At 41.1% G+C, this 13,034-nt stretch overlaps 1 protein-coding gene across 6 annotated transcripts in view; it reads left to right on the forward strand.

Moving 5' to 3' along the window:
- The first annotated feature begins 2,679 nt into the window (after positions 1-2,679).
- Positions 2,680-13,034, forward strand: part of LOC147844954 (protein NLRC3) — a 17,987-nt gene continuing 7,632 nt past the window's right edge. The window contains exons 1-8 of one of the 6 annotated variants that reach the window (XM_087248490.2): positions 2,680-2,715; positions 3,416-3,510; positions 3,969-4,082; positions 5,119-5,232; positions 6,019-7,974; positions 8,890-9,063; positions 10,777-10,950; positions 12,452-12,625. In XM_087248490.2, coding sequence (XP_087104616.1) covers positions 3,461-3,510; positions 3,969-4,082; positions 5,119-5,232; positions 6,019-7,974; positions 8,890-9,063; positions 10,777-10,950; positions 12,452-12,625 — 2,756 coding nt within the window. In that variant the 5' untranslated portion in view covers positions 2,680-2,715; positions 3,416-3,460. The other 5 variants (XM_087248489.2, XM_087248488.2, XM_087248491.2 and 2 more) reach the window with 5 other exon arrangements.

The raw sequence follows: 13,034 nt of genomic DNA on the forward strand, positions 1-13,034 counted from the left end.
AAAAATAGACCATACTTTGTTACAGTTTTTTTTTTGGATTGCTTAAGCACGATTTTCAAAACAGGGCCCTTGTTATCAAAACAGTACACACAATTAGCACAACCACACACCCAATTAGCAAAACATTACAGATCCTTTGCATAATTAAACACTCTTATAAAAACTATAGACTTATGTTTAAAAACCACACTTTTTTACCATAAGAAACACACATTTTCACATTTACTATACACTGTTTGCACGAGTTACACACTGCTGTGATAAACCTAAAACACTTTTAGCACTTCTACTTCCTTATGATTAGAGTAGGCTACCATCAACAAAGTACAAATATAAAGTAAATTTACCAAACACTACTCAAGAGCAATGCTGCACACTGAATAAACTCATTTATTCCTCAACATGTCCAACATGTTGGCATGAGGATTCAAAGTACTGTAACATGTCACTTTACGTATTGAACTGTAAGTTAGACACTGTCTCTTTGCCTAGATGAATCTGGCATGAGAATTATCAACATTGCAATGTTGTCCTTAGCAAGACACCTTGGAAAGAAGTGTCTTGAATGTAAAATCTTGTATTGCTGCTACCTCCATTTGGTCACAGGCCTCCTCCATGGCTTGTATGAGGGGTACCTCAGCCTGAAGACGGAGATCATATACCATCCACCACTATGCCGAGAAAAACTCTTCTATAGGGTTGAGGAATGGAGATATGCTGGAAGATATAGGACAGTGAAATGTGGATGTTGCTGAAACCAGTGCTGAACCAGAGCAGAACGATGGAAAGACACATTGTCCCAGACAACAATGTATTGCGTATGATCGATTTGATTTGCTGCTGTTATGTTGTGCAATTGGTCCCAGAATGTAAGTATATGTGCGGTGTTGTAAGGGCCCATATGGGCATGGCAGTGGAGGACCCCATTCTTTGTAATGGCTGCACAGAGTGTTACTGTATATTTCCCCCACGTTGCACTGGGACATTGACTATAGCCCTGTGGCCAATGATTTCTTCTACTTTGTGTTCTCGTCAGGTTGAACACACCATCATCTACGTAAATGAACTCATGCTGGATCTCCTCTCCATCCATTCGTAAAACTACCTGAAGAACAGTATCAGGCAAAATTGTGTAGTTCAGTGTAGATCTAGTATTACAGTACAGTAAAAGAATATAAGACAGTATGCAAGATCACACTGCTAAAGTGAATACATACCTCTGTATACTCATGCCGCAGTCTTTTCACCCTTTCAAAATTGTGCTCGAAAGGCACTCCATAAATTTGCTTCATTTGAATATGTTTTTTTTTTTATGGTGTGTGCCAGAGTTGATATTGAGACCAGATGGTTTTCATTGAAACTGGCATTTTATAGTGCTTAAACACCTGATTGATGTGTCTACAATTAATCTAACAAGTGTTTGCACACCTGACGACTGTGTTGAACCAATTGGTTGGACGGTGCAGTAATTTGACAGTCCGTGCTTTGGTATTGCAAGGAAGTGACTTCATGATAGATTTTAGAGTGTAATGTATGTTAAGTGTGTTTAGTGTTTTGCAAATCACTGTGTGTAGAGTTTTGCAACAAGTGTGAGGCTGACAATGTGCTTATAGTTGTGCAAATATGGGCTGATGTTTTGATACTTGTGTGTAAGGTTTTGCTAATAGTGTACTACTTTTAATTTTAGTGTGTAAGCAACCCTAAAAAACTAATACATTTAATCAGACATTTCAGCACAATGCTCTTGCTGTAACACTGAGCCTGAAAGTCTTCTACATCTACTTGTACATTCTCTGATGATTTCTGGAAACAGGTTTCAGGGTTGATTTCTGATTCATTTTACAGCATAATTAATTTTGAGGAGTGCATGATTCTTCTTCTGAGTTGTAAATCTGGCTATGATGTGCTTGATAATGCTCTGAAGTTGATCATTTTTACAAAAAACAAAGTCTCTTACTCCCTCCTTTAATTTGTTCTGTAGAGATTTACAAACCTTTTATAATTCGTTGACCTCAATTAAAAAAACAAGACAGCTTTAAAAACCTATCTGATAATGAAGACAATTATCTGTACAATCTAATCATTTAAATATGATAGATCCCCCTGTTGAAAAATCCAGCTTAAACCATCCTAGGCTGGTTGGCTGGTTTTAGCTGGTTGACCAGGCTGGTTTTAGAGGGGTTTTGGCCATTTCCAGCCTGGTTTCCAGCCATTTCCAGCCTGATCTTAGCTGGTCAGGCTGGAAAATGACCTGCCAAATCCAGCTAAAACCAGCTTGACCAGCCTGGTTTAAGCTGGATATAGCTGGTCTTGGCTGCTCAAGCTGGTTTTAGCTGGTCATCTCCCAGCCTGACCAGCTAAGACCAGGCTGGAAATGGCTGGAAACCAGCCTGGAAGTGGTCAAAACCCCTCTAAAACCAGCCTGGTCGACCAGCTAAAACCAGCCAACCAGCCTAGGCTGGTTGAAGCTGGATTTTTCAGCAGGGCCCTCATATGTGTGATTTTCTTTTGTTTACTGTGTGTTCTGCATCTCTCAGTTTTGTATGATTGTTACATATGTTATGTTATCATATAATCCTGTGTGCTTGTCAGTTATATGCTTCATAATATCTCTAATGTTGGAGGAGGACTGATGTTACTCTCTCCAGTACAGCAGGTGGCGGTGTGCAGCTTTCCTCTGCTCTCTGACTCAACACACGGGCAGAAGAAGAAGCGGTGTGTGTCGTGTTTACAGTCCGCCTCGCGTCCGTTTACACTGCTTCATTTAAAGTCCCGCATGTATCCTCCTGCATGTCGTGTGATTGAATGTAACCCCCGCATGTCCCTGTCTGCTCTGTTCAGAGTGTTTGTGCGGGTGTATTACTAAACTCCTGATGTGACGCAGTTGAGATTAAATCTGTGATCTGGAGTCGCTGTTCAGTAAATCAAAGTTCTCCAATATATTTCCTATGATGATGTCTGCTGAATCCCGCATTTAAAACACGCTTTACAGCACCGCTCGACGCGGATCGCTTGATTTTAGTGTCTGCGCGTTTACAGTCGCGTGCATAAGCGGCCAAGGGCGTTCCCGAGTGAATATTTCGCGGAACAGCGCCCCCCGGTCACAGTTTTTGGCACAACACCGCCCTTCAGAAACGAAAGTGAAAGTAGTTGTTGTGTTGCAGTTTTAAACAACCAGAATTCATCATCTACTAACAGAGAACAGCTTTAAATCTTTGATGTCTTGACAAAACCTGTAAGCTTTATGTGAATGTGTATATGCTGTTATTATAATCAAACGGATGACGCTGTGATTCTTCATTAGTTTACTCGTGATGAGCTTCTGGATTTTAGTGTCTCAGCTGCTGATCTATTCCTGCATTCAGCTGAATTATGAAAGCTGATCAATGACTGGAGATCTGTGATTATTCATTAGTTTCTTCTAGAGTTTCTGCTGGAGATCAAACTCTTCAGGTCCATCATGGAGGACACACACACCCCCGAAGAGCAGGATTTGTTAGCAGGATGCAGGTATTAGACCTACACTTGACATTTCATATGATTATTTTCTACAGGATATTATATTTACTCTCTGTTAGTTGTGTTTTTAGTTTGTCTGAATATTTAACACACAGCCAGCAAGATTTTTATACAATAATTATGAAAAGTATCATAAAGTGCTGTTTAAACAGTGAGAGGGTGCTCGCTGCAGAGCCATTTGAGGAGAGCTGAGCTCCAGCAAGGGGGAGCATGAGCTGTTGCTCCTCCTCCTGTAAGCTGTTTTAATGCATACACCAACCCCACCCCTAACCCTACCCCCAGTGACATCACTCGTAGAAGAAGTGCAAAAAAGGTGGAGCTCAAGCTTAAGCTCCCCCTTGCTGGAGCTCAGCTCTCCTCAAATGGCTCTGCAGCGAGCACCACTTGAATAAATCTGGTGTGTTGACTCCAGTGTGTGCAGCGCTGAACTTTAATCTTTTCTGTTTTAGTTCAGTTCATAGGAAGAGAGCAGAAGCAGAGCCCAGCTGTGTGTCTATGAAGAGTGATGCGTCCATGGATCACCCAGTAAATCTTAAGAGTGAAAACACAGGACCTGCTGTCAGGTAGATCATCTCTTTAATATCTGCAACTGATGAGTATTTTCATAATAAATGAATCAGGTAATTAGTGTTGTGGATCTGTTGGGTTTCAGATGTTAGATGTTGTATCTGAGCTCTGCAGGATGCTTGAAGATCTCCGCTTTACACTTCAGGCCACAATTGATGGTGTTAACAAACCAATCAGCGCTTTATTAATAGTTAGTGAGGTAGAAGGTGGGTTTAGGTTTTGGGTAGGGTTAGGGATCCACAATAAGATCATACTGTATGACTACTAATGAGCAGTTCATATGTTCACATTCCACAGATAATAAGCCGGTAGTTAATAGTATGAATTGTGAGCTAAACTAAAGTGTTCCCGATCTCCTGCCATAAAGGGCTTTTCCTGCACACTTTCCCCTGCTGTTTCTGTGCTGTACTGATCAGCCATTCCTCTGATCTGAGTCTGTTTTCACTGAAGCGCAGTCATCATCATGTTGTGTTGGCCTCATAGATGCTGCTGATCAACACATTTGGTTTCTAGAATCGATATTTCTCGAGTTCTCCTGCTCATTCAGTCATGATAGATGATGGTAAATGAACTTGTCTTGCTGTCCTCAAAGTCTGGACTGGAGCTCTGCAGACAAACCCCCGATGAGTGACCTTCTGAAGACTGAGTGATGAGGAGGAGGATAAGGGGAGCTGCTGGAGGCGGGAATAACAGTCAGTTGACACAGTGCAGTTTATACTGCTGCTTATTTAGTCATGTGATGATGATTGACACGCCTGCATGATTAAGCTCCTCCCACACCTACATTGTCAGCTTCATTCAGTGATTTGATGATTAGTTTCAGCTCTAATCTGCTCTAATAGTGCTGCATTTCTGTTGGGCTTTCTCTACTAGAAATGAGCCTTGATCTGTGTTTGCTGATATTTTCCACATTCAGACAGTTTCTGTTCAAATATAAAGGAAATTAATTTAAGTGTTTTTATAAATGAAGAATGATTAATGTCAGGTTTGTGCAGTGTGTGCAGCTTTCAACTTTAATCTTCTCTGTTTTAGCTCACGTAAGAGGAAGAGAGCAGAAGCAGAGCCCAGCTGTGTGTCTATGAAGAGTGACGCGTCTATGGAGCTACCAATAAAATTTAGGAGTGAAAACACACGACCTGCTGTCAGGTAGATCATCTTTACACACACATGATCACACTGCAGCGTTTATATGATCCTGTGTTTCTAGAAGATCAGACATTAACAAGTGTTACATTTACAGGAGACTTTAAAACTAAATGTCCACACACTCACATCTGATCATTAGTGAAGTACTAATAAAGTATTAATACTCAAACGGTTAGAGTTAGTCGAGTGAGTTTACAGGCTTTTACAATAGTCAGCAAAGTGTGGATAATCAAGAGAAAGATTATAGACGAGATGAATGAACAAGTTCTGTGAGACAAACACACCACACAGTCTCTATTGTAACGGAGGCCAGCGAGTAAGTGCTGTGCAGGTAAACCTCACTCCTCTGACCTCTAAAGGTGCTCTAGTGACAGACGCTAGAGGTCATGGTCTTTAGCCTCCTTGGTAGAGCAACTGACCCCCATGCGGAAGGTCGCCGGTTTTATCCCAGCTCAGAGCCGGTTGGGTGGTGTAGGACCGGCAGTGTTACACTTGTGCTCTCTCACATTTTCATCCTAAAAGATTTTAAATGTCTTCAGTGAGCATCCAGCATCATTGTGAATGAAGGAAATCAAATGATTGAAGTGTTACATTTAATAAATGACAAGTACTATTAAATGTTTACAGCATTTTGAGCAGTAGATGTGATCAGTGTGTGGTGTTTAGTTAAATCTGATTAAATCTGTGTATTGTGTCTCAGCTGGTTCAGAGAAAACACACATGGCTTGACTAGAGGATCTTTACACTCGCACTCATTGACTCTTTGTGTTATTGTTGTTCCTGCAGTGTGGATAGAGATGATCAGACTGGAGACCTGCAGCAGGATTCACTCCAACCAGAACATGATGAACTTCAGAGAGTCAAAGAGCAGCACAAAACCAGCATGAAGAACAAGTATGAGAGATTATTTGAGGGAATCAACCATGGAGAGACTCAAACCCTCCTGAACAGGATCTACACACAGCTCTACATCATAGAAGGAGAGAGTGAAGGAGTGAATGAAGAACATGAGGTTTTACAGATGGAGAAAAGAGCCAGAACAAAACCCTCACAACACACTCCAGTCTACTGCAATGACATCTTTAAAGCCTCAGCTGGAGCAGGACATGAGGAGAAGATCAAGAAGGAGAAAGCCCAGATCAAGACTGTTCTCACTAAAGGCATCGCTGGAATCGGGAAAACCGTCTCTGTGCAGAAGTTCATTCTGGACTGGGCCGAGGGAAAAGACCATCAGGATGTAGATTTCATGTTTGTGCTTCCATTTCGAGAGCTGAACTTGATCAGAGATCATCAGTACAGTCTTCACAGACTTCTGCTGGACTTTCATCCTAAACTTGAAGATCTGGAGCCCAAGATTTATAAGCAGTGTAGAGTTGTGTTCATCTTTGATGGTCTGGATGAAAGCAGAATCACACTCAACTTTTCAGATGAGGAGAAAGTTTGTGCTGTGACTGAATCTTCATCAGTGGCTGTGTTGATGCGGAGCCTCCTGAAAGGAGATCTGCTTCCCTCTGCTCTCATCTGGATCACCTCCAGACCAGCAGCAGCCCATCAGATCCCCTCCAGATACATCAAGCGTCTGACAGAGATTCAGGGATTCACTGAGCCTCAGAAGGAGGAATATTTCAGGAAGAGAATCAGCGACGAGCATCAAGCCAGCAGAATCATCTCCCACATCAGAAGAGCAAGAAGCCTCCAGATCATGTGCCACATACCCGTCTTCTGCTGGATCTCCTCCACTGTGCTTCAGAAGCTCCTGGAAGAAGATGTGAGTGCAGAAATCCCTCAAACTCTGACCGAGATGTACATCCACTTCCTGCTGATTCAGATCAACATGAGGAAGCAGAAGTATGAAGAGAGAGATCCAGAGAAACTCCTGCAGGCCAACAGAGGAGTGATCCTCAAACTTGCTGAAGTGGCTTTCAGACAGCTGATGAAGGGCAATGTGATGTTTTATGAGGAGGACCTGATTGAGAGCTGCATAGACGTCACTGACGCCTCGGTGTATTCTGGGATCTGCACTGAGATCTTCAAGGAGGAATCTGTGATTCATCAGAGGAAAGTCTACAGCTTCATCCATCTCAGCTTTCAGGAGTTTCTGGCTGCTTTCTTTGTGTTTTACTGCCATTTAACAAAGAACAGAGAACCACTGTGGTTGATTTATGACCATTTACCAGATTATTACAGAGGATATTCAGATGATGAAGATAAGTCAGACAGGGATATATCTAAATATGCATATGATAAATATCTACAGTCCAGCTCTAAGAAGTCTCTGTATGTTCTGCTCAGATCAGCAGTAGATAAAGCTGTCAGGAGTAGTAATGGTCATCTGGATCTGTTCCTGCGGTTCCTGCTGGGCGTCTCACTGGAGTCCAATCAGAGACTCTTCCAGGATCTGCTGACACACACAGAGAAGAGCTCAAAGAAAATCAGGAGAGTCACACAGTACATTAAAGACCAGATCAAGGAAGATGATGATCTCTCAGCTGAAAGATCCATCAATCTGTTCCTCTGTCTGCTGGAGGTGAAAGATCAGACTCTGGCCAGAGAGATTCAGGAGTTTGTGAAATCAGACAAACACTCTGAGGAGGAACTCTCTCCTGCTCACTGCTCAACAATCTCCTACATGATTGAGATGTCAGAGGAGCCGCTGGATGAGTTAGACTTTAATAAATTCAACACATCAGATGAGGGAAGACGGAGACTGACAGCAGCTGTGAGAAACTGCAGAAGAGCTCTGTGAGTATTCATTGATTGATCACAGAAGACACACATCAGTCTGCACTGAAGACTCAGATCAGTTTAGTGAATCACTGCCCTGCTTTAACAGAAAATCTTTAGCTGGCCGTATCGTTCCCCTGTGAGATCGCTGATACACCATATTACTGCATGGGGACGCGGCGGCAGTGTTCTGTTTCCTTATTTGCTAATTTATTTCAGCATTTCTAAACGTATTTAACAAACTTTTCTTGACTTTTTACTCACACAAACAACATTTGTACTTATTTAATAATCTACTTCATTTGCTTTACAGTTTATCCTGGAAAATAATTCAAATCCCTGTAAATCCCTGTGCTCCTCCAGCTGAATAGGACATTTGTTGATGTGTATTTGCTCAAATCTAACACAGTGTTGCTCTTGGATAATTGTGTTTGTTTTCTGATCAGAGAAATAGTGTAATTTTAGACACAGTATTGCCGTCTCGCCGCAGACATGCCTCTAATATTACATTTACTGTAGGCCTAAACACTAAACTTTACACTGAGCTCAGTAAAATGCTCTCTGATTAGTTATTAATAATCTGTTCAATAATTCAGTACAGTCATATGAATGGGGGAATACAGCTTTAGTTTAGTTTAGTTTAGTTTAATGTAGATTCAATCAATAAAAAAATAAATAAATAAAAAGAGCAGATTTAAATGAAATAATATTCTTGTTCCTCCTAATGCAAGACAATGCTGGACCTCATGTGTCTGGAGTGTGTCAGCAATTCCTGCAGTTTAATTTAGTTTAAATGAAAATGAGGGTGGTATGAGAGCCCAATTTCCACAGGTGGGGGTTGCAGCCCAACACCATGGTACAACACCATGATGTAGCCTGACAAAAGTGCTCATTTCTTACTGCTGATTGTGTTGCTCTTTGTCCTCTACACAGACTACAGTTCTGTAATCTCACTGTTCAGTGCTGTGAGAGTTTGTCTTCAGCTCTACAATCCTCAAACTGTGTGCTGAGAGAGCTGGACCTGAGTAACAATGACCTGCAGGATTCAGGAGTGAAGCTTCTCTCTGATGGACTGAAGAGTCAACACTGTAAACTGGACACACTGAGGTAAATGATTCTCCACTCTACAACATTAAAAGTGTTTTGATTGAGATGGAAATGTCCAGATCAATGACTGTAAAAAATATGGACGACGCGACAGCCCTTTTTCCCATTGAACGCCTTGAGGGCAAAACGCCTGCTTGACGGGCACAAACTGTCGCAAAAGACTGCTGAAATTGGAGCCAGACATGCGCAGAAGGATTGTCTGATGGAGCCAGAGGAGGAGCCGCGAAAATGAGCAGAGTCGAGCTTCCAATCAAACGCTTTATTTAAAATCAACTACGCCCCCCGAACTTCTCAGCATGCGTTTGCTGTCATATCAACACAAGTGGATGTAATAACGTTAACAAATATGAGGGTTTTATATATTCAATCGCGCCAGCTCCGGGCCGCAGCGCATAACTTACTCGCGGCGTCGCGGGCTGATTCCGGCTCGCATGCGGCAGCGCCTGCTCGCTTGGCCGCCGCATCTGGCTCGATTGACTCGGGCTGGAATTGGGTAGTGAGTCCAGGCATCCGGAGTAGGTCCAGCAGAGGTAACATTAGTCAGTCTGAGCTCTAAGAGATAAGTCTCCGGCAGGCGAGAATCTAGCCGGAACTGTGTTTTGCTATCTGGGTGGCTAGGCGTGTATCAGCAAACTAATAAAGCCCGAAAAAAGCCCTGAACTTAGCGAATAAACAGTGTTCCACCAGGATCATGTATGTCAGAAACTATAGTTTACTGCTGAACTCATTTTGTCATGGTAAAATAACACAGAAATCGAATAATAACACTTCAGTCTACTTCAGTCTCCTGCCGAAGCTCAGACGCCGCGCTTTGAGAAACTGTAAATCACTGCTGTCAATCACGATGACACGCCCAGCATTAAATTACTGCTAAAAACAAACTGTTTACAAAAATGAAGATCTGCACCTATTTCAGCACAATAACCAGTGCCTTAATCGACCAGAACTATCTTTCGGGACATTTTATTGCAAGTGTAATATTTTTTTTTATTTGGGCTCAAGTCTCCTTCATTAACACGGAGGAGGCGGGCTTTATGACTTGTACTGCAGCCAGCCCCCAGGGGGCGATCTAACGGCCGAAACCTTCACTCAAACGTAGGCTTGCGGCACACTTGGTCCAGATATATTTAAGAGCATTAGTGGAGAAACTACAAAATGCTGTTTCTCAAATGAAAGTTGCTCTTTTTCTTAATCAGTTCAGGAAATCAGTGTATTTTAATGATTATTTTAATTAATTACCTCTAAATCTTTATTTATATTTTATATTTTTAATGATCATATTTATAGTTTATTTTTAAATTGGTTTATTGGAAAGATATATTTAGGAATTTGTCAGACGTTTTGGTCATTCTCACAAAAAAATAAACTAAAAATGAAACAGGAGAAGCAATGTGGATGAGGTCTGAGGAGGTTTCTGGACCCGGCAGCAGGTTTGACAGGCTCTGATCATTTGCATTTTGCAGGTTCATAAATATATAAAGTCTCATGGTCCTCTTATCTGAACTCAAATTTAGCAGTTTTCTTACATTAAACATGTTCAGGAATATATTAGATGACATTTAATATTCAGTTTTATTAAATAACAATAGTCAATAATTCTAATTGACACAAATTCCAATAGTTTAGTCATATTATTAACCTCATAGTTTGATTTTACATCAGATGAATGACTGAAATCACACTGTTAATGTAATCTATGTTCTTATTTCTCAGATTGGTCATGTGTAATCTCACTGTTCAGTGCTGTGAGAGTTTGTCTTCAGCTCTACAATCCTCAAACTGTGTGCTGAGAGAGCTGGACCTAAGTAACAATGACCTGCCGGATTCAGGAGTGAAGCTTCTCTCTGATGGACTGAAGACTGTGAACTGTAAACTGGAGACACTGAGGTAAATGATTCTCCACTCTACAATAACTACAGACAGACAGTTTCATATTAGAGCTCTTCATGCTTGAACATGTTAACCCTGGGTGATACTAAACCCCAGATAACAGGAATTCTGGTTTATCAGTAATTGTTTCACACTGCTCATACTATACCTGTAGTTAACCCTCAGGGGTCTGAGGTGATTTTGGGACCCCTGAGATGTTTTGACATGCCCTGACTTCTGTGCTTATTTCAGCTACTTGTTACACAGAACTGGCCAACATGTGTTTTAGTTGTATTCAGCACAAACTGAGTTACAATAGTATGTGAGAAATACTGATGTACATGCTTGTGTTTTTTCGAAATGAATATTATGTGTTGTTAGTAGGTTTTAGAGAAAAAATAGCTGAAATAAGAATCTAAAACCACTCCGAATGTGCCTGAACAAGACTTTAGAGTAAGCAGTCTTGTAGACTAGAATATTTACTGCACAATTATGTGTGGAAATTATTCTGTTCTCTAATTCAGAGAAAACATTACAATGATCTACATTTTCTTAAGATTGTTTTGGGTGATCTCAGCTGTATATGTGAGTGACAATGCTCATGAATAATTCACACCTGAGAGACAACAGACACTCCCCCACTCACCCATTAAGGGCAGTGTACAGCAATGTCCATCTGCAGAAGCTAGCCCAAACTAAATGCTTGATGTATTACTGCTGTGTGACCATGTAAACACTCTGGGTGAACAATATAAAGTGCTCAGCATATATAAGTACACCCCTCACTAATCTCTCTTTTACATTAATATTTTAATAGGAAGCTCTACAGTATTATATTTGTGGATATACAATAGATTAGCCAAATCTGGAGCTCATAACTCATAACGGTCCAAAAACAAGTACAACCAAATTTATGTGTTATAGAAAAATATTAAATACAAATTTAAAAAGAGGAAAAATTAAGAAAAGCAAAACAATAAAACACTTAGCTGAAATTTTGTTGGGTTTCTGCAATATTAGCCTCAATTTAATTGTATTGTCTTTTAATTTCTGAATATGTTTGGTGACTAAAATGTGAATGTGACTGTGGGTCAGGTGATGAACACATGAAGAGAGCGGGTTTGTGTTTGTCTGAGCTCATTTTGTTTTAGTCCACAACAGAATCACAATATAAATGATGAAATCAGCTCATTTCCTGTTGTGTTTTATACATGACTTTAAGATGATCTTCTGAGCTCAAGTGTGTCTTCTTCCTCCTCACAGCAGACTTTACAGCTTGATGTGGTGTATTATGAACAATGTCTTTGCTCTGTACACTTCTACAGATGATGTCGAGTCCTTGAGTGTGTGAGTGTGTTTGTTTGCTGATGCGAGGGCTCGATCAATAAGGACAGCTAATCAGGATGTGTGTGTTCATCACTGCTGCTGACACGAGCAGAAACAGCAGTCAGCATCTTCACAACACAAAGAGATGTGTGATTTTCCAACTGTGTGATGTGAACTATTGCTGTGTTTGTAGATTGTCTGGCTGTATGGTGACAGAGGAAGGCTGTGGTTTTCTGTCTTCAGCACTGACTTCAAACCCCTCACACCTGAGAGAGCTGGATCTGAGCTACAATCATCCAGGAGATTCAGGAGTCAAGCTGCTCTCTGAACAACTGGAGGATCCAAACTACACACTGGACAAACTCAAGTATGTGGAGCAGCACTGGCCTTGTGCTTTTACACTGAATGGCTTTAAAAAGACACTAGAAAGCTCTTTTGTGATCAGCTTCAGTTTTCTGTGAGGGTTATGGGGTGAGGACAGACAGAAGATACAGCTTGTAGAGTATTCCAGTCATGTCTATGAAGAGCAAATCATTGAGTGTGAAATGAATCTCCTCTGTAAATGTTGGAGTGTATTGGCTCAGTTACAGTGACATTAAGCGGGACACACTGTACAGTTTCAGCATTTGAGCTGAGCAGAGAAACTTCTTCCTCCATTTCTGCTGAAGAATCCTACAATATCAGGTCAGGAATAGGGTTGGGGATTGAAGATGGATTCAGATTCTGGAATCAGACACTTGGATTAATGTTCAGACTCTTGTTCTAAAATCAACATC

Source organism: Danio rerio, chromosome 4, assembly GCF_052040795.2.
Source record: "Danio rerio strain M-AB ecotype USA chromosome 4, GRCz13ab, whole genome shotgun sequence".
Lineage (NCBI taxonomy): Eukaryota > Metazoa > Chordata > Actinopteri > Cypriniformes > Danionidae > Danio > Danio rerio.